The 18954-nt window shown below is 38.5% G+C and overlaps 1 protein-coding gene across 1 annotated transcript in view; it reads right to left on the reverse strand.

The window, feature by feature from the left end:
* Positions 1 to 18954, reverse strand: part of TSNARE1 (t-SNARE domain containing 1) — a 262831-nt gene that overhangs the window by 56046 nt on the left and 187831 nt on the right. The window contains exon 8 of the mRNA XM_051971168.1: positions 17493 to 17651. Within this exon, the coding sequence (XP_051827128.1) occupies positions 17493 to 17651 (159 nt within the window). The remainder of the gene's footprint in view (positions 1 to 17492; positions 17652 to 18954) is intronic.

The following is an 18954-nucleotide window of genomic DNA, read 5'->3' on the forward strand; positions in this document are numbered from 1 at the left end:
TTTTCCCCGTGACCAGGTAGCTTTGACAGAATGTGACTCAGTCACTAGCTGGTCCTATCACTTTTAAATTCCCAGCCCTCAATTTCCACATCTGCTCACACATGTGATCAGGTTCAAATGAGATGATGTGTACAAAGTGTTTTATTGATACAAAAGTGAGCTGAAAAAGTACCAGAGGCAACTCTGATGGCTCTATTTTCAGAGGATCCCCTGACAAGACCCCCTAAACCTGAGGGACATACTGAGTCAAAGGAAGAACAAGCATGGATGAGTCCATTTTTTTCTTAAGGTTAAAAAATTATTGGGTTTTGTTTTTTTGAAACTCCAAAGGCAGCATTTTATTTCCTATCCTGGTGCATAAGTCCCTCCCTTGATTTCCTATTAATTGGATATTACAGAAGTTACAAAACATGAATCTCCACCCCTCATTACATAGCCAGACCCTGCCCCCAAAGGAGCTTCTGTTGTAAAAGGGAAAGATAAAATCCACCCTTGGTTATTGTTTTATGTCTTTGTGGGTTTCAGTTTTCTAATTTAAGTTTTATTTCTCCAATTTAATTTTTATAATTGTAGAAACCAATAAATGCCCATCCATTTCCCACAATTTCCCCCTTTTTCCATTTTTTAAAAAATAAATTGGTTTCTACATCCTTTTCTAACTCCTCAAATTTGGCTAATACTTTTTTTTTAAACATCCCACTTCATAAAAGTTTATTAACCCCTGCACAGATCTCATTACATAGGATGGATAATTAATCCTGAATTTTCTGCTAATTTTCTGACAGAGCTATACTAGAAGTGAAACTATCTCCAATTGTAACACATTTCCTCTTTTTTAAGGCTGGAAAGTTTTCATGCTAATTCATATGCCTGAAGATCATGGGAGTTCGGCAGGAGAGCTGGAAAGGATCTTTAGACACCATTTATCTAAGATAGTAACATCAAACTCAAGTAGAAATAGGAGTCATTAAAGTGTCTACCAAAATTTAGAAAATCACATGTTAACATTATCCATGTTCTATTGTACTTTTATTTATTTTGTTCAATGTGTCCCAATTACATTTTCATCTGCTAGTATGGCCTACACATTTGATACTTCTGAACTAAATCTTACTTCATCTTTTCACAGATGAGGAAACTGAAGCCCAGAGAAGTTAAGTGACTGGCCCAGTCACAAAGGTAATAAGTAGCAGAGTAAGAATTTGAATTCAAATCATGTGATTTGGTTCAGTTTATCATGCACTTTGTCTTGTGCAGAAATTTTCCTTGCCTCCTCTTTCTCACTAATCAAGCTTAAGATGCCAAATGAATGTAATAGAATACAAACCTAAGAGAAGTTGGGTTTCTCCCAACAAAAAAAAAAAAAAAGGAAGAAAGCATGATTAAAATTTAATTTTTTTTCCTGATAAAAGTAAAAGAGAGAGTCAGAGACAGACAGAAAGCCTGCTAGAAAACAAAACACACCACCACGGGATCCTTTCTTACATTTTGTAATCTTGTCTAGTTCCTTTCCTATTATGGGTTTACATTCTTTTCCTCTGTAAAAAGAGGGAGGTATTTTTCCAGTTCTAGCTTTCTGGTTTCCATATTTTAAAGTTTCTTTCAGCTCTAATTCTTCCCAGCTTTAATACTATGTGTTGTATGAATCTTCAATACAACAATTGAGATCCTCAAGTGAAAAGCAAAGATTTGTTTAGAAAAATTAGAAAGCAAGGGGATGTGGGGGAAGGGTAGAGAAAGAAAGAGAGAGAAAAAGACAGAGAGAGAAAAAGACACAGAGAGAGAGAGAGACAGACAGACAGACAGACAGACACAGGCACAGAAAGACACCCAGAGAGACAGAGGCAGAGGGACTATGGGGTAAGGAAGAAAAGGAGGGAGAAGAAAGAGAGGAAAAAGATAGAAGGGGAGGGAAGAAATATATTTGCAAAGGAAAGACCAAGTCTAGTAGCTTAGTTCATAGATATCTAGAATCTCCCAGAGATCACATTGGGGATTTAAGAATAACATCTGGATTAATTTCTTTGATTTTCTGGGAAAAGAGAATTTAGTTATGCAAACAGAAAAGAAAAACAAAATCTTTAACTGGGAGAAAATAAATCTCTCCAAGAAAACCCAGAGATCCACTGAACCCTCCCTCTCCCCAACAAATCAGAGGTGTCCATCAGCATTTGGGGCTGATGGAAAAGTCACCGCTCTGGCTCTTATCTTGGACTATATATAATAGTCCAAATGGAATAGAAGGGTTTCAGAACTGGTTAGTTCTCCCTCCCTGGAAGTATTCAAGCAGTGTGGATGATCACCAATCTGTTCAGGATGTTGCAGAAGGAATTGCAGTTCACATAGATTACGAGTTGGACTAGCTGCCTTTCAGGTTGCTCTCAGACCCAAGAAAGTCACACTCTAAATACCAGATAACAAAAGAAGAGTAAAATACAGAGAGGATTGAGCAGAACCAGAACAGTTTATATAATGACAACACTATAGAGAAAAACTACTTTGAACAATCTTGATTAAACCATGAGATAAAGATGAAATGGACCACTCACCTCCTGCTAAAAAGGGAATGACCTTACAATGAAGGAGTCAAGCATTTTTGGACATGGTCAACATCAACAAAATTGGGGAAAGAAAGAATTTGTTTCCTTGGACTCTAAATATTTGTTATTAAATGTTTTATTTTCCATTTTTAAAAAAAGCTGTTCTATGGGACAATGGGAGGGAGCAATAATAAAGACTTGTAACAGTTAAACACATATATTTTGAAAATCCCAATTAATCAATCGATGACCAATCACCATTTGAATGACCACTCTGTACTTACATCTGTGCTAGACTCTAGTAAAGGGCAGAGTGGCAGAACAAAAATAGGCTTATGTGGAAGGAGTGGCCCAACCCAGGGAAACAGGTAGCACAACAAGCCCTGAGTCAGGAAACCTCTTGCTGATCTTTCATCTGAACTCAGACGCTGACTGTGTAACTCTGGGTAAGTCCCTTAACCCTGTTTGCCTCAGTTTCCTTATTTGTAAAATGAGCTGGAGACAGAAATGGTATCTTTGCCAAGAAAATTCCCCCAAATGGGTCACAAGGAGTTGAATGTGACTGAAAAATAACTCAACAACAAAAGGCCAATCCATGTTGTGGTTTAGTTTACTTTCCTGAAGGGAAGAGAAAGATTTGCCACTTTTAAGCAGGTTTTGGAGAGAGAATAGTAAATGTTTGGTCTCAGAGTTGAAAGTGTACTCCCTTAGAGATCACCTCATCTCTGTTTCTCTCTTCTTCCCTCCACCCATTGCAGAATCCCCTATCTAACATTTCTGGTGCTGCTGACAGAATCTCTCCAGGGACAGGAAGCTTACCAACTCCTAAAGCAGACTCTGCTACTCTCCAACAGTTCTGAATGTTAGTAAATTTTTCTTTACATTGAGCCTCCATTTGCCTCCTTCTAATTCTCCTTCTAATTCTGCCCTTGGGGCCAAATAAGACAAGATTAATCCCTTTTCTACATGATGGTTCTTCAGATATTTGAGCCCACATGGAGCTCACCAGCTAAAAGAAAAAGGAATGAGAAAGTGCTGTTCCCTGTTAGGGTGCGGCTGTTCAGATCTATAATCTTTGCTTCGGGGGAGCCTAAGGCCGGTGGATCAATTCTGAGCTGCAGTAACCCTTAGCCAATCAGGTGTCTGCACTAAGTCCCAAACCAATATGGTGACCTCCTCTTTCCCCCTCAGCCAAGAGCCACTTCGCTGTCTAAAGAGGAACAAAATGGTCTAAGTGAAAAACCGGGCAGGTCAAAGCTTTTGTGCCAAATGTCCAGTTTCACAAGACAGGTGAAGGTTAGTCCCAAGGCCCGTGAATGGACACACTAGGACTTGGAGCGAGGTGATGGCAGTATAGTGTAATAAGTTAGGAAAGCTGCATTTAGAGTAAAGTTGGCCTGCTATTAGCTACCTCTGAGAGCTCAGGCAAGTACTTCCTCACTCTGGGCCTCAATTTTCCTTCTTGGTAAAAATAAATGAGATGATGGCTAAGGGTCTTTTCTGGTTCTAAGCCTGTGATTATTTGGGTCACCTCTCTTCAAGCCCAGGATACAGAATGGGCCATTGGATGATGATGATGATAATAATAATAAAAACTGGCTCACCATCCCCCAGATAATCAAGCGCTCACTCTAAATGAAGACCGACACGCCACCATCCCTATGGCCCCTTGATAGCAGCTGCTCCTCAGCTCTGAGCATAGCCAGCCATCCCGATTTCTAAGTGGACTGAGAATGTGGAGGGCGCTAGCTCCCTTTTCTATCCCGACCACTGGTGGAGACCAGGATGTTTATGAAAATTCCCTGTACCTCCAGCTCCTGGGTACTTGTCTAGGCCTGGTTCAGAGCAAGAGCAGCCGTCACCGGCTGACCGTCCCGACAGACCGATCGATGATCGTTTAATTTTACAGCCAAAGCCTCTTAAGATACTGAGGACATAAAAGAGCTATTAGGAATGTGTTCAGTGGGGGTCCACAGGGAGTAGAGAGGCCTGAGGCTAAAAGGTCCAGTTTTCCTTGCAGAGAAAAGCTGTCATTTAATTCCCAGCTAAAAGTACACAGGCACCAAGGGAACACTAAGAAAGCTGTCTCAGCTTCCTCTCCTCCCCTCACTGTGCCTAGCCTCTTGCCTCCAAGTCTTTCCTCCCACAGTGTCCTATGCGTGGAAAATCCCATCATCCTGACTTTGCCTACTAAATTTCTATCTATCTTTTAAAGTTTAAATCAAATGTCACCTCCCCCAGGAAGCCTTCTCTAATCCCCAGTAGCAATTATCTTCTACTCTTGTCCTCCTATAACACTCATTTTTATAACTCTCTAATGCTCTCATGCAATATTTTTATCATCATCAAAGTATCAGAGGATTTTAGATTGAGAACTAGAAGGACTTCAGTGACCACTGAGTCTTAACATGCACATAAAAAAAAAGAAATTGAGTCAGAAAGACATTATGAGGACTCAGATACGACTAGAGAGTTGATACTTATTGCCAGTGAGATTTTGGGCCAACTGCTTAACTACTCTGAGCCTCAGCTTCCTTATTTGGAAAATGAGGCCGTCAATAGCTCCAATTCCAACCTCAAAGCTTTATTCTGAATTAAGAAATGATGTATGAAAAGAATGTGATATACAAGTGTAAGCTGTTAATCAATGAAGGTAAGGACTTAATCCTAAATGTATTTTTATCTTGCCCTCTCCTTCTCCCTAATCCCCATCCAGGTGGGTCTTGAGGAACATTCATAGAATTTAATCTAGCTGAGAGATAAGGTACATAGAATATTACATATAAGTGTTTTCACAAAGGTACAAATGAAACATTACATTGAAGAATTGGGCTGATATCAATCAGTCAAACAAAAAGCACTTATTAGGCACCTACTTTACTATTATTTATAACTGCTATTAGACATACTGCCCCTCATTATATTAAGCATTGAGGATATCAAAAAAAAAAAAAAAAAAAAGATAGTTCCTGTTCTGAAGGAGCTCACAGTCTAATGGTGAAGATGACATACAAATAACTATAAACAAAATATAAAAAGATAAATTGGAAATAATCAACAAAGGAAAAATACCGTTATTAATGAGAGCTTCTTTTAGAAGGTGAGATTTTAGTTGACACATGAAGGAAGCTGGAGACAAAGTTCAGAAGAGAGAATTCTCCAAGTGTGGGGTCAGTCAGAGACAATACCCAGTAATGTTATGACAAGGAGACTCAAGGAAGGCTTCCTGAGAGAAGTGGTATTTGAGTTGGGTTTCAAAGGATTGGCAGGAATTCACCAGAGAAGGGGGTAGGAAAGTCTTTCCAGGCAAAAGGAACAGTATGAATTGGATAGGGAGGCATGGGTGGAGGGCAGGTGAGGTAAGGTAAAGGTGGTATGCAAATAATTACAGGTAGTACCCGCAGAGGATCTTGAGTGAAGGCCGAGAAATTTTTAACTTATTTCTAGATGTAAAAGGAATCACTTAAGGCAGAGGTAAAAAAATCACTGAGCATGAAGTGCCTAAGAAAAATTAGTATGGCCCTATTTAAAAGGAATAGCAAGTTGTACATAATAGATCTGCAGTTTCATGTTCAACAATCTTTTTTTTTTTTTCTATTCTACTATGTTATGTTTGTTTTATTTCTTAAGTTCAGAATAAAATAAATAAAATTTAAAAAAAAGATTAAGGAAACTAATTATCTCTCTGGGATGTTAAGTAGAAATGATTTCACCTTCCCCATCTTGAAATAATATTTTCTCTGGACCTTATAAGATGTAAAAATAATGGCAAGTATTTCTATAATACCCTACAGCTGGTAAAGCAAAGCACATATGTGATTTCATTTGAACTTTAAAATGATTTTGTGGGGCAGGTATAATAGGTTTCATGATCACTATTTAACATATGGGGAAATTAGGCTTTGGTGAGGGTAAGTGACCTGGCCGTGGTTACAGGGCTAGTCAGTGCCACAGGTGAGTTTTGAACCTTTCTAATTCAACATTTTCTCTTCTAAATCACCTGGCCTCATAGAACCTCAGAACATAGACCTTGTTTTCTCCAAAAGTTCTCCCTAGGAGACAGGAAATAGAATTCCTATTTCATAAATATAGAAAAAATTATTTTATTAAGTGCCTAAGTATATGTGGAAAAATATAACACAGATCCTATCTTCACAGAGCTTTCAACCTAATTGAAAGTAGGAGAAAGGGGAGAACATATACATAAATAACTTTAATATGAAGGTTAGTGAGATAAAGCAAAGGAAAGATCCAGGCAAAATGCTAAGGGAATGAGTCAGAAGAGACTACTTTTGAGTGGCAGGATCAGGAAAAACCCTTTCATGTCCCAGACAGGTTCTCTTTCAGGAATGCCAAGAAAAAATACCTGATAAGCTCATATGGTTGTTTTTCTCCTCAAAATTATTCAGTGGCTCTCCACTGCCTATCAAATAAATATAAACTTCTAACTTAGGCATCCAGTGGCTCCCTATTATCCCTAGGATAACACAGATGGCCTCAGTTTTTCATGATCTGTCCCTAATTATCTTTTAGACTGATTTCCACAATATTTTCTTTCATGTGCTCTACATTCTAATCAAACTATTCTCCTTGTTATTTCCTATATAGGGCATTCAATCTCCTTCTTCTGCATCTTTGCACAGGCTGCCTTTCTCTGCCTGAAACCCTGCTCTTCCTCACCTCTGAGGTGTAATGATTCCCAGTTACCTTCAAGACTCAGAACAAATGCCAATTTCTATTAGGGGACTTTCCTGACTCCTCCAGTTGTTAAGTCTTCTCTGCATCTTCCAAATGATATATTTACTAATGTAGGTATACGTTCTGTCTCTCCTAACTCCTACTCAGAGCTGTTCTGTATCTCCGACCCTAAAGAAGATGGAAGTGGAAGAGGGACTTAACATTTATTGGACTGAAAAAAATTCAAAGTACCCCCAAATCTGTATTCAAACTGCTTTAACTACTCTCCCCAAGCCTATAGGACTTGAAGCTTTCTCAAATCTATTAGGTAACTATAGGTACTATCAGAAAGAGAGAGAGAGAGAGAGAGAGAGAGAGAGAGAGAGAGAGACAGAGAGAGAGACAGAGAGGGAGGAAAGAAGGAGGGAAGGAAAGAGGAAAGGAAGAAAAAGGGTAAAGGAATAAACATTTATATAGCAACTACTATGTTCTAGGAACCATATTAAGCATTTTGCAAATATTATCTCATTTCACTTTTATAACATTTCAGATATTATTCTTATTTTAAAGTTAAGGAAACTGAGACCAATAGAAATTAAATGATTTTCCGAAGGTCACAGGTTGAATTTGAACTGAGGTCTTCCTGACTCCAGGCCTAAATAGATATATAGACAGACAGACAGATAAATTATAGAAATAAAGAATAGATGGTTAATAGATAAGAGATAGATACATATGCATCTGTTTCTTACCCCTATGCCATAAGAGTATAAGTTACTTAATAAATGTTTCTTGAATGAAACTAAATTACATCTTATTTAAAATTAAAAATCCATGGGACAGCTAGGTGGCACAATGGATAGAGCACCAGCCCTGAAGTCAGAAGGACCTGTGTTCAAATGTGACCTTAGACACTTAACACTTCCTAGCTATGTGACCTTGGGCAAGTCACTTAACCCCAATTGCCTCAGAAAAACAAACAAACAAAGAAATTAAAAATCCAGGCTCTAAGTCCTGAGTAGACTGCTCTTTCTAATACTTTTACTCCCCTATTACCATTTGGATGGCCCCAACTCCTAACCCATACTGAATTTTAACAAAAGGTGCTGATGCTTCGGGGCAAGCTCATATGAGTATCACACACTTCCCATCTCCTCCTTTCATTGGTTGAAAACTGTACTGTAGACAGTGACTTCATCTCACAGGAGGTCTACTAAGTATTCTCTTCCTCTCATCTTACTAATCTTGTCGTTTAAGGATCTATCTTCTTCCATTATTCCCAAGTGAATATTGCTATACAGCAACAACAAATATGTGGGACATAAGCAGGCACAAACATATGAAAATAATGTGGAATTTTAAAAAAGAAGAAGCAAATAATGTCATCTAGGAAATATGCTATTGAGGAGAAGATGGGCTATTAGTGTGGCAGGTGGCCAGAGTGCACTACTGGTTTCCTCACTGTGGCAGGGGAGAGTGAAAGAGGGCCCCATCATACTGGATGGATCCTGGTGGAAAAATTATGTGAAGACTCTGACAAGAGTCACAGAGGTTGGGCAGACAGGATGGGTCAGACTCTGCTGCCTCACTAGAGAGAGGATTTCCACACTGAAGAAATTGTAGACATTTTTGATCCTTGCAGGTATTTCTAATCTAAAGATCTTAGTGAAAACAGACACAAAATGAACTTAAGCTACCAAGATACCTGTAATTGCCATCTCTCTCCTTGTGTTATCTGTCATCACCTCAGTCACCCCAGACAGTGCTTGTAACATTCTTTTAATAAGAACAGCAGCAACAATAATAGCTAAGATTTATATTGCTTTTTATGTGTCAGGCAAGGTGCTAAGCATTTTACAATTATAATTTTACTTAATCCTCACAACAATTCCTGGGAATAGAAGCTATTATTATTATTACTCCCATTTCATAGATGAGGAAACCAAGGTAAACAGAGATTAAGTGACCTGCCCAGGGTCACACAACTAGTAAGTATCTGGAGTAGGATTTGAACTTAGGATTTACTGATTCCAGGCCTGAACATACTATCCACTGCACCTCCTATTCTCCCATATGTTGTTTTAAAACCCCCATTTTTGCTGTCTTTCAATTTCCTCACCAGTTTTGGCTCTTACTGGCATTCTTACAGAAAAATGTATGCTTTTGTATTCATCTTCCTTTATCTATTTTTGTTTCTATACTTTGTACAAATATTTTAAAAATAAAAGTTAGTCAAGCATTCCCTATGCATACACTTTGGGCTCGTTGGACAATTCTCCTTTTTCTTTCTCATGAAAATTGTTTCTCTTCATGCCTTTGAATTTCACTCTTGAAAGTATCTCTTCTTCTATAGAAATGCAGGCTAAGGATCATATTCATCCTTTCTTTGCATCCTTTAAAATAAGCCTTTCCCAAATCTCGGATGCTTATGATAAAATATTCAGTTGTCCTCTCTTCTAAGACCTAACAAATCCTAACAGATAATGGTCACTTCCCCTCCTCCCCTCAAGGTTCAAATTCCTTCTATATGAGGAACCTTTCCATCTTTGAAGATGAGGATCCTCCACAAAGTCTTGCTTTGAAGCCTCATCATGTCTGGAGGGATCCCTGAATTTTTGAAACATATGCCAGCAAAACAAAAGCTCTGACAAATTTTGCCATTCTGGAAAGATTTATCACCAGTAGGCTGGCCATTTGCTAATGAATTCTTTGGCTATCACACTCATAAGACAAAGAAAAATTTAAACAAAAAATTTTTATGCCTGATTAGACTAATTTTTACTTTTGTGTCTGAGAGTGGCAGAGTACTGAAAAGAGGTTCAGGGGCTCCAAGAATCATACACTCTTTAGATTTCCTATAAACTCTAGTGACATCCTTATTAAGTGATAAAAGAAAGGATATGCTCCCAGAGGAACTGAATTATATCAATTTTAATATAAACAAAATCAAAGGAAAGAAGGAAGCTGAAACTACATGTAATATTGAATGGCTCATTGGTGATTAAAGGAATTGGTATTATTGTGCAACTTAAAAGCAAAAAAACCAACCAAATAAACAAAACCATCACTCCTGGTTTCTTTGGTACTCCTGTATTGCAACATCTCCTGGCAGGTATTTACCAAATGAAAATTATTGTATTAGGCAACAACATCTGTTGCAAAAGATAAAGAGATGGAGAATATCTGTGATGAACTCAATAATATCCTTCACATTAAGAAAACTTATACTTTGATGTGCAATGATTTCAATTCAAAGGAAAGAATAGGTAAAGGTATTGGGAAATGTATTAGAAATGATGAAACGAATTAAAAATTTTAGAGGATAAACTTGAAGGCTGCTCATATTTCACTAATGTTTTCTTGAGAGAAGAACTGAAAAGAATTGAGTACTTATCATGAAAAAAAAGTGATGAAACTTTAACAGCTAGGAAACAATTCATCGCTGAAGTGGGAATCACTCCTGAATTAAGTGTCAGAGTACAGTCAAATCACAAAGAACAAAACAAGAACATCTCTAGCATTAAGAATAAAAATGAGAAAAAATACATTGCATTCAACTAAAGCAACTCCATCATGACCTATTTATATACTTTGGTCACTTATCAACTGGAGAATGGCTTGTATTCTTATAAATTTGACTCAGTTCTCTATATGATTTGAGAATCATATCAAAGGCATTTGCTGTAAACATCATTTCCCAGTTTTCTGCTTTCTAATTATATTGCATTGGTTTTGTTTGTACAAAAGTCTTTTAATTTTATGTAACCAAAATTATCTCTTTTGTATTTTGTAATGCTCTCTATCTCTTGCTTGGTCATGAATTCCTTCCCTCCCCACACATCTGACAGGTAGACTATTCTTTGCTTTTCCAATTTGATTATGGTGTTACCCTTTATGTCTAGATTATGCACCCATTTTGATCTTATTTTGGTATGAGGTGTTGGTGTATGTCTCATTGTGTCCTACTGTTTTCTAGTTTTTCAAGCAGTTTTTGTCAAAAGTGAATTTTTACTCAGAAGCTGGGGTCTTTGAGTTTGTCAAACACTAACACTGTGGTCATATAATGACCTATTTAAACAAGGTACTTATGACAAAAAAAAAATGGGAATGAATGGAAGAAATGGCTTAAACAAAGACTACAATAGTTTTATACCAAAGTTTAACTGGTATATATCAACTGAAATACAAAGTACCTAAAAACAACCTTAGTTAGGAAACATTTTGACTTACTTGCCAAGTAAAAGGATACAGCAGCCAGGAAAAGACCGGTTTAGAATATAAACTCATTTAGAAACAAATTTGTAAGATTTAGTGGAGGACAATGGAAGATTATGAATAGTATCACCTTGAAAACAGAAAGAATTGTAGAAGGAAAAACCGTTTTAAAGAAAGTATGGCAAAAGTCCCAACTAAACAACATAAGCCTGAGGTCATTCATGGTTGAAAATGGAAGGGAGACAACAAATGGAAGCAAAATGGAAAAAAAAAAATCTGAAATTATTTTTAAAATAAACTTTTTAACATAAAGGACAATGGGGCTACTATACTTGGACTGCAACATTATAGACCCGGATGTGCTTATAGGGAATGTGAAAATAGTTCAGAGAAGAAAAATGAGAAAACTTAACTTAAACAAATATACAGTAGAAACAACTTGTACTAAAGGGGCTAAAATAGTGAAGGCATTGAGGGATAAATTTATGAGATATTTGAAGGTGGGAAATTATTTTAGTCATGGGGGAGGAGGACCCTGAGACCTTATTAAAGACTAATTAAACAAAAAGTAACCAAGAGAATATATGAAAGATATAATGATCGAAAGAACTAGAAAGCTTGTGTATCCCACTGGTATCTTCACTATGTTAAAAGAAAGATTACAACACATTGAAATAAGTCTTCCTTGGGCAGCTAGGTGACATCATGGATAAAACACTGGTCCTGTAGTCAGAAAGGCCTGGGTTCAAATGCTGCCTCAGATATTTACTAGCTTTAGGCAAGTCAACATCTGTTTGACTTAACTCTGTCAACTGTAAAATATGGGGGATTTAATAAATGCTTATTTTCTTCTTATGGATATGGACAAGAGCATCTTAGGATGATCAGGCAAGGATGGGTTGTGATCTGTACCTTTAGAGAGAACATTCAGCTACATCCTTAAGACTCTAAATTCATTGTAGCCTTGTGAGGATAAGCTAAAATTTAGGTTCAGAGGAGCAGTTTCTCTTGTTGGATTCTCTATCTCTTGAAGGATGAAATTATCATGAATCCAAAGCAAGAAAGTACGCGCTACTCTGTTTTTGGCAGAAAGAACTCTAGCAGATGTCCAAATAAGTGAAGCTCCCCATAACTAGGATATTACGCCTCTGTGTCAGACTTGAGATGTTTCCCAAACTCTCTATCTACTTCCTCTTTTTGTCCATGTGGTCATTTGTGTTCTCCAGAGACAATATCACATCTGTTTCTTCCTCCACAGATCTTCATCCAAATGTTCTGAGAACAACAAAATTTAAGAACTGGAAGGAATAACAGCAACCAATTCAAACTGAAAAAATATCATCTTCCCCTTTGATCCAACAGTGTCTCTACTGGGTCTGGATCTCAAAGAGATCAATAAAAAAAGGGGAAAGGACCCACATGTGCAAAAATATTTGCGGCAGCCCTTTTTGTAGTGGCAAGAAACTGGAAAATGAATGGATGCCCATCAGCTGGAGAATTGCTGAATAAATTGCGGTATATGAATGTAATGGAATATTATTGTTACATAAGAGATGATCAGCAGGATGATTTCAAGAGGCCTGGAGAGACTTACATGAACTGATGCTGAGTGAAGTGAGCAGAACCAGGAGATCATTATACACAGCAACAAGAAGACTTTATGATGATCAATTCTGATGGACATGGTTCTCTTCAACAGTGATTCAGGCCAGTTCCAATAGACTTAAGAAGGAGAGAATCAGATGTATCCAGAGAGAGGACTATGGGGGCTGAATGTGCGTTTTCACCTTTTTTGTTGTTGTTTGCTTGTATTCTTACTCAATTTTTTTCCTTTTTGATCTGATTTTTGTGCAACAAGATAATTGTGGCGATATGTATAAAAGAACTGCACATGTTTAACATATATTGGATTACCTGCTGTCGAGGGGAGGAGGTGGGGGAAGGAAAGGAGAAAAATTTGGAATGCAAAGTTCTGCAAGGGTAACTATTGAAAACTACCTTTGTATGTATTTTGAAAAATAGAAAGCTATCATTAAAAAATATCATCTCGTGAGTTTTCTAAAGAGAAGCAGGACAGATAGAGTACCAGGCCTGGAGTCAGGAAGACCTGAGTTCAAATCCAGCTTCAGACACTTCCTGGCTGTGTGACTCCGGCAAGTGACTTTACCGCTCTCTAAGTTTCCTTAACTGTCCATCATAATAGCTTCTCTCTCTCTCAAGGTTCTTATGGGGATCAACTAAGAGCCTATCTGTCCAGCACTCAGCCCAGTGTCTGGTGTACGGCTGTTTGACCCTCCTCCTCAATGCCGCCACAATGCTGGGGTCAGGCACAGCCTGTCTGTCTGTGGCCGGTCAGACCCACCGCGCTCCGGAGGTCCTGCCTCAGGCACAAACAACGCATGTGAACATGGAGAAAAGGTGCCCCGAGGCTGCCCATGCTCCATCCTCCTGTGCTCCCGCCACTCTGCTTTGCCCCCTTCTTGGAGGCGAGCGCACCTGACAAGTGGTCTCGTGCCAACGCGTGCTATGTCTCCCCATCCGTACTGAAGGTCCTCGGAGAGACCGTGGATGTCCTTCACCCCTCCTTGTGGCCCCCACGGCAGGGCTTGCTCATGTGTGTCCTCGTGTTTGTGTAAGTGTACACTTGGCACTGGGGCTACACCCCAGCCCGCGGGAGCTCCCTCTGCAGCAGGCTCCGAACACTCGGCAGTTAGCTCGAGAAAGGAGCCCAGTGTCCAGGACCTCGTTCTGCCCCCTCACCTTCAGAAGCTTCCTGAGACGATTCAGACAGAAGCCGCCCAGGTTTCACAGACATACAACAACGAGGTCGGCACAACGGCTGAGACCTTCCGTGTGGCGGAACGTCTACGACCTCTTCTCTCCCACAGATTCCTATGGAGCCGCCCAAATACTGAGCCAGCTCTGGCAGTGTGTGTCAATCTCATTGTCACTGTGGACGTCTCGGGAAAGTGAATTTCCAAGATAAGTGAACTTATCTGTAGCGTTCGAAATTTCTGTGTTTGCTATGGTTCCACATGTGGATGGTATGATGCTGACAGGTGGAAAACCTTTGTTTTCTTGACAAGTAAAAACATTGATGAGATTGTATTGAATATGGTGAAAATCAATAAGAATAAATGTAAAGTCTTACACTTGGATTAAAAAAAATCGAACTGAGAGCTCCAGTATGGGGAAAACTTGTGATTAGACAAAAGACTCAGATTTTCTTGTCTGAAAAAAAATCTTGGGCTTTTAGTGGATTGAAATTTCAGGTCAAAATTAGCTCAAGCAACAGCAAAATTTTTCTCCTAAAATCAAGCCTAAAAATCTTAGAAACATCCAACCACCACTTTGTATCTGTCTTCCAGAATCAAAGAAAACAAGACCCTTTTTTCATATTAGAGCCATCATATCTAGCATAAGTTTTATCTTCTCAAGGTCAGAAAGACTCATTTCTTTCAATTGCTCCTCATAGGACACATTCTTAGGGCCTTTTCCATCCTACTCAGACATTCTTTAGCTAATCGATGGTCCTGAAGTATGATACAAAGAACTCAGATGTGATGTGAGCACAGTTCTAATGGTCTGTCATCTTAGCCATGGAAGCCATGCTTTTCAATGCAGCCCAAGACCACATTAGCTCAAGTGGCTACTCTCGATATTCCTGACATATAATATGCCCAGCATATAATAGGCCCTTAATTAACAGTTATTAAATTGAATTGAATGAAATTTCATCCACTAAAATCCCAAGTCTTTTTCAGACAAGCAATTCTGAACCTTCTGTCTACTCACAACTTTACCCACATTGTGTATCTGTGAGGTTGATTTTTTTTTAATCCAAGTGTAAAACTTGCCATTCATGCTTACTGAATTTCACCTTATCTCATACAACTCATCAATGTTTTTGCTTGTTAAGATCTTTTTGGCCACTGGCTGTCATTATGTATTTATGATTCCTCCCATCTTTGTGTGATCTATTAATCTGAAGTTTCCTGGATTTCCTCATAGGACCATCTCCTTAGCGTGCAAAGTTACTCCATTCCCAAAATCATTACTCTGTCAAGTATCCATCAAACCATTTCAGTGATTATGTGTGAGATCAAATTTTCCTACTTAAATTAAGATCTCCACTTTATTTACTTTCTTTGTTACCTATACTTCATACATATGCATAAAGAGATCTTTGACTATTGATTTTCTGACTAGTTCCTTTTTAAAATTTTAACTCCTATAAATTTTTTAACATAGCTCAGCTATATGCTGTATAACTATTCTCTATGGTTGGAGTGTGTATAAGCACACACACACACACACACACTTTTTTTCTTATCTACTTTTTTTTGTTTAAAGCTCTTAATTTTATTAGATTTGTTAGAGATGGAGAAAATACTTTGCTAAATCCTTGTTAGGAATACTCCATAGCTTGCCAAGAGTTTATCATTCCTAGATTTTTAGCCATGGTTTAAAAACCCAAATCTTCTCAGTTATAATTTTTTAAACTTTTGGCTGTTTGCTCCCCAAACTGCCTTTTTCTTCCCTAGCACTGGGGAAAATAGTACCAATGCCAATAAACTCATAATCCTACGTTTAAATTTGTTACTTTGTCAGTTACCTGCTGTGTGACCTTGGACAAAGAACTGCCTTGGGACTCAGTTCTTTCATTTGTAAAAATAGGATATTAACATGAACATGTATTACCTCCCAGAGACATTGAGAAGAAAGCACTATGCAAACTATAATGTGCTATTATACACCAATAGTGAGATAATTCTTCATTCTCTCTTGTTCTCTTTACCAGTAGGACATAGGTGAACATATAACTATGTATATATAACTACTTTAGTATACACTAACTCTTTGCTGTCATATTCATTCTCTCTCTCTCTCTCTCTCTCTCTCTCTCTCTCTCCCCATCTGTCTCTCTTTCTCTCTGTCTCTTTTTTCTCTTCTTTCTCTGTCTGTCTCTGACTCTGTGTCTCTCTGTCTCTTCATATACAAAAATATAGCTATATCTACAACTACATGTGCATACATATTATACATGTGAAGGATATGTAATGAGAGAGCAAAGAGGACATAAGAGATGGAGTGTCTGAAGCCTTACTGCTATCTATGAGGTATTAAGAGCAGGTACTAAGAGGAAGGATTATAATTTGTTGTGAAGATCTTTCTATGGCAGAAGTAAACTCTCAAATAAAGCCTGTGCCCAATAAGGCCTGGAGGGGCCACCATCTGTATGCTTACACACACACACACACACACACACACACACACACACACACACACGGTCTGTGTTCTATAATATTCAGACTTTTTAGATACTGACTGGCCCAAGATCACACAGTTAGTGTCTCGGGTCACATTAGAACTTGGGTCTTCCTGACTCCAAGCTCACATGTAAAAGAAACATAATAATAACAACTTGAAGGAGAAAGAGGTGGCGGCTACCCTGCTTATGAAACCTTTACAAGAGTCTAGTGTCCAACATTTCTTAGTCACCTATAAGCGCAGTGATCCACTTTGGTGCTATGGAGAAGACAAAAATGCTCCTCCTCTCCTGTTGCCAGGCCATAATGTCATCCGCCTCTGTTCCCAGAACAAAACCCGTTGACATTTGCATCAGATTTCACTTCTCACATCTTTGTTTCAGCTCAGGTTTTTTAAAAATCCAAATTTAACTAACATAGAGTGGATTCTGCTGCCTAATGCTCAATCTATGTGAATGCTGGCTAATGGTCTCTTTGACTTATGGTGTCCCTTTCCTCTCCCCAAAAACAATACAGGCAGAGCCCCATCCTACTGCATTATTATATGTGCCCACAAAAGACTTTATGCTCAAAAGATAGCTTAAATTCAGCAGGATTTCATGATATTTTGGTGAGCAAAATATTCAGGGCTTATTTGCAATTATGAGAAAAATTGAGGTACTCAAGCTATTCAATAAGCCAGTGACAGAGACAGGACTAGAACCCAGGTGTCTTGGGACAATGACTTGTGGTCCCAGGGATGGGGACATTGCCCCTGCACTTACTCAGAAGAGGAATGCATCCGGCTCACCTCTTTCTGCTGAATGGTTTCCTCCTGATGCCTGAGGGTATCCAGGTCCTCATCAGTAATCTCTGGGAGCAGGGTCTGATCCTGATTCTGCCACAAACTGTCACCCCCATTAAAGATCTTCTCATCGCTCAGGTCTGCAAAGGTGGTCCGGGGACTCTGCTATTGGGAAGGGAGAAAGGGGATCAGAGCGGGCTTCAGGGGCTTGTTTGAGCTAATATCTTTGACAGTTTGGGATCTTCCACAAACATTTACTGATTTGCAGCTTGGAGGAATAAATGAAAGGACCAATTGAATCATGGATCATGGAACAGAATGATTTTTGAACAGGACACAGACTATCAATGTTGGAAAAGTCTTAAAACACAGACCACAAAGCATAGAAGAGGCTTAACATATAGACTATGAAACATGGAATGTCAATAATGGAAGGAACTTAGAACAAAATGTCTAAGCTGGAGGCAATTTTGCAATCAAAAACTCAGAACTTGCTGACTAGAACATAGAACACAAAATATTGGAGCTAAATGGTATTTAAAACATTGTAAATGATAGAGCTATGAGAAATCCCTGAAATAAAGAAAACGGAAAGTCAACTGGAACGAGTCTTCCAATATAGGAGTGCTGGAAGAGACTTAAGCAAATGGAAAAGAGGTCAGATCTGGAAGGGGATCTATTTTCTAGATCTAGATCTTATAATGATTTTAGGTAGTGACATAAAATGTTAGGATTGGGAAAGGATCTTAGAACAGAATGTCAAAACTATAAGAGAATTTTTAACCAAGAATATGAATTGTCAGAACTAGAAGTGCATTAAACACAGGCTATCCTGTCTGCTGAGGTTTAGAACACAGGACTTGTGAAATCAGTGCTGGATGGCACTTTAGAACACAGACTGTTGAAGGCTGGAAGGAGTCTTGGAACAAAGAATGCAAAATATCAAGAGTTAGTGGAAGCCTCAGGATAACATCATGATGACCATCATAACAACATCATTATAGCTGACATTTCTCTAGTCATTTTAGGTTAAGAAAAAGTACTTTTCTCCCAACCACCCTTTGAGATAAGTCAGGTGTGGGTTATTCTTATCATTTTAGAGATGGGAAAGCAAAGTTCACCATTCGTTCAAAACACATTCAGAGATTTTGTGACTTTTCAAGGTCACACAGATAGCTTTAGAGCTCAATTGTGTGGTTTAGTCATTCAGTCATCTAGGACTATTTGTGACCCTGAATGGGGATTTTTTGGTAAAGGTTCTGGAGTAATGTGCCATTTCCTTCTCCAGTACATCAGGCAAACAGAAGATAAATGACTTGCCCAGGATCACACTGTTGTGAATTACTTTCTAGAGCCCCCAAGCTGGGGTGATTAAAATATACCTTCCTAGTGGAGAAGTGATGAGGCGGGACTCCCAAGAATGGTGAAAAAATGGAGTCCGTTTATTTCAAGGGCTTTCCCCTTTTTA

This window comes from Antechinus flavipes, chromosome 1 (assembly GCF_016432865.1).
Source record: "Antechinus flavipes isolate AdamAnt ecotype Samford, QLD, Australia chromosome 1, AdamAnt_v2, whole genome shotgun sequence".
Taxonomy (NCBI): Eukaryota; Metazoa; Chordata; class Mammalia; order Dasyuromorphia; family Dasyuridae; genus Antechinus; species Antechinus flavipes.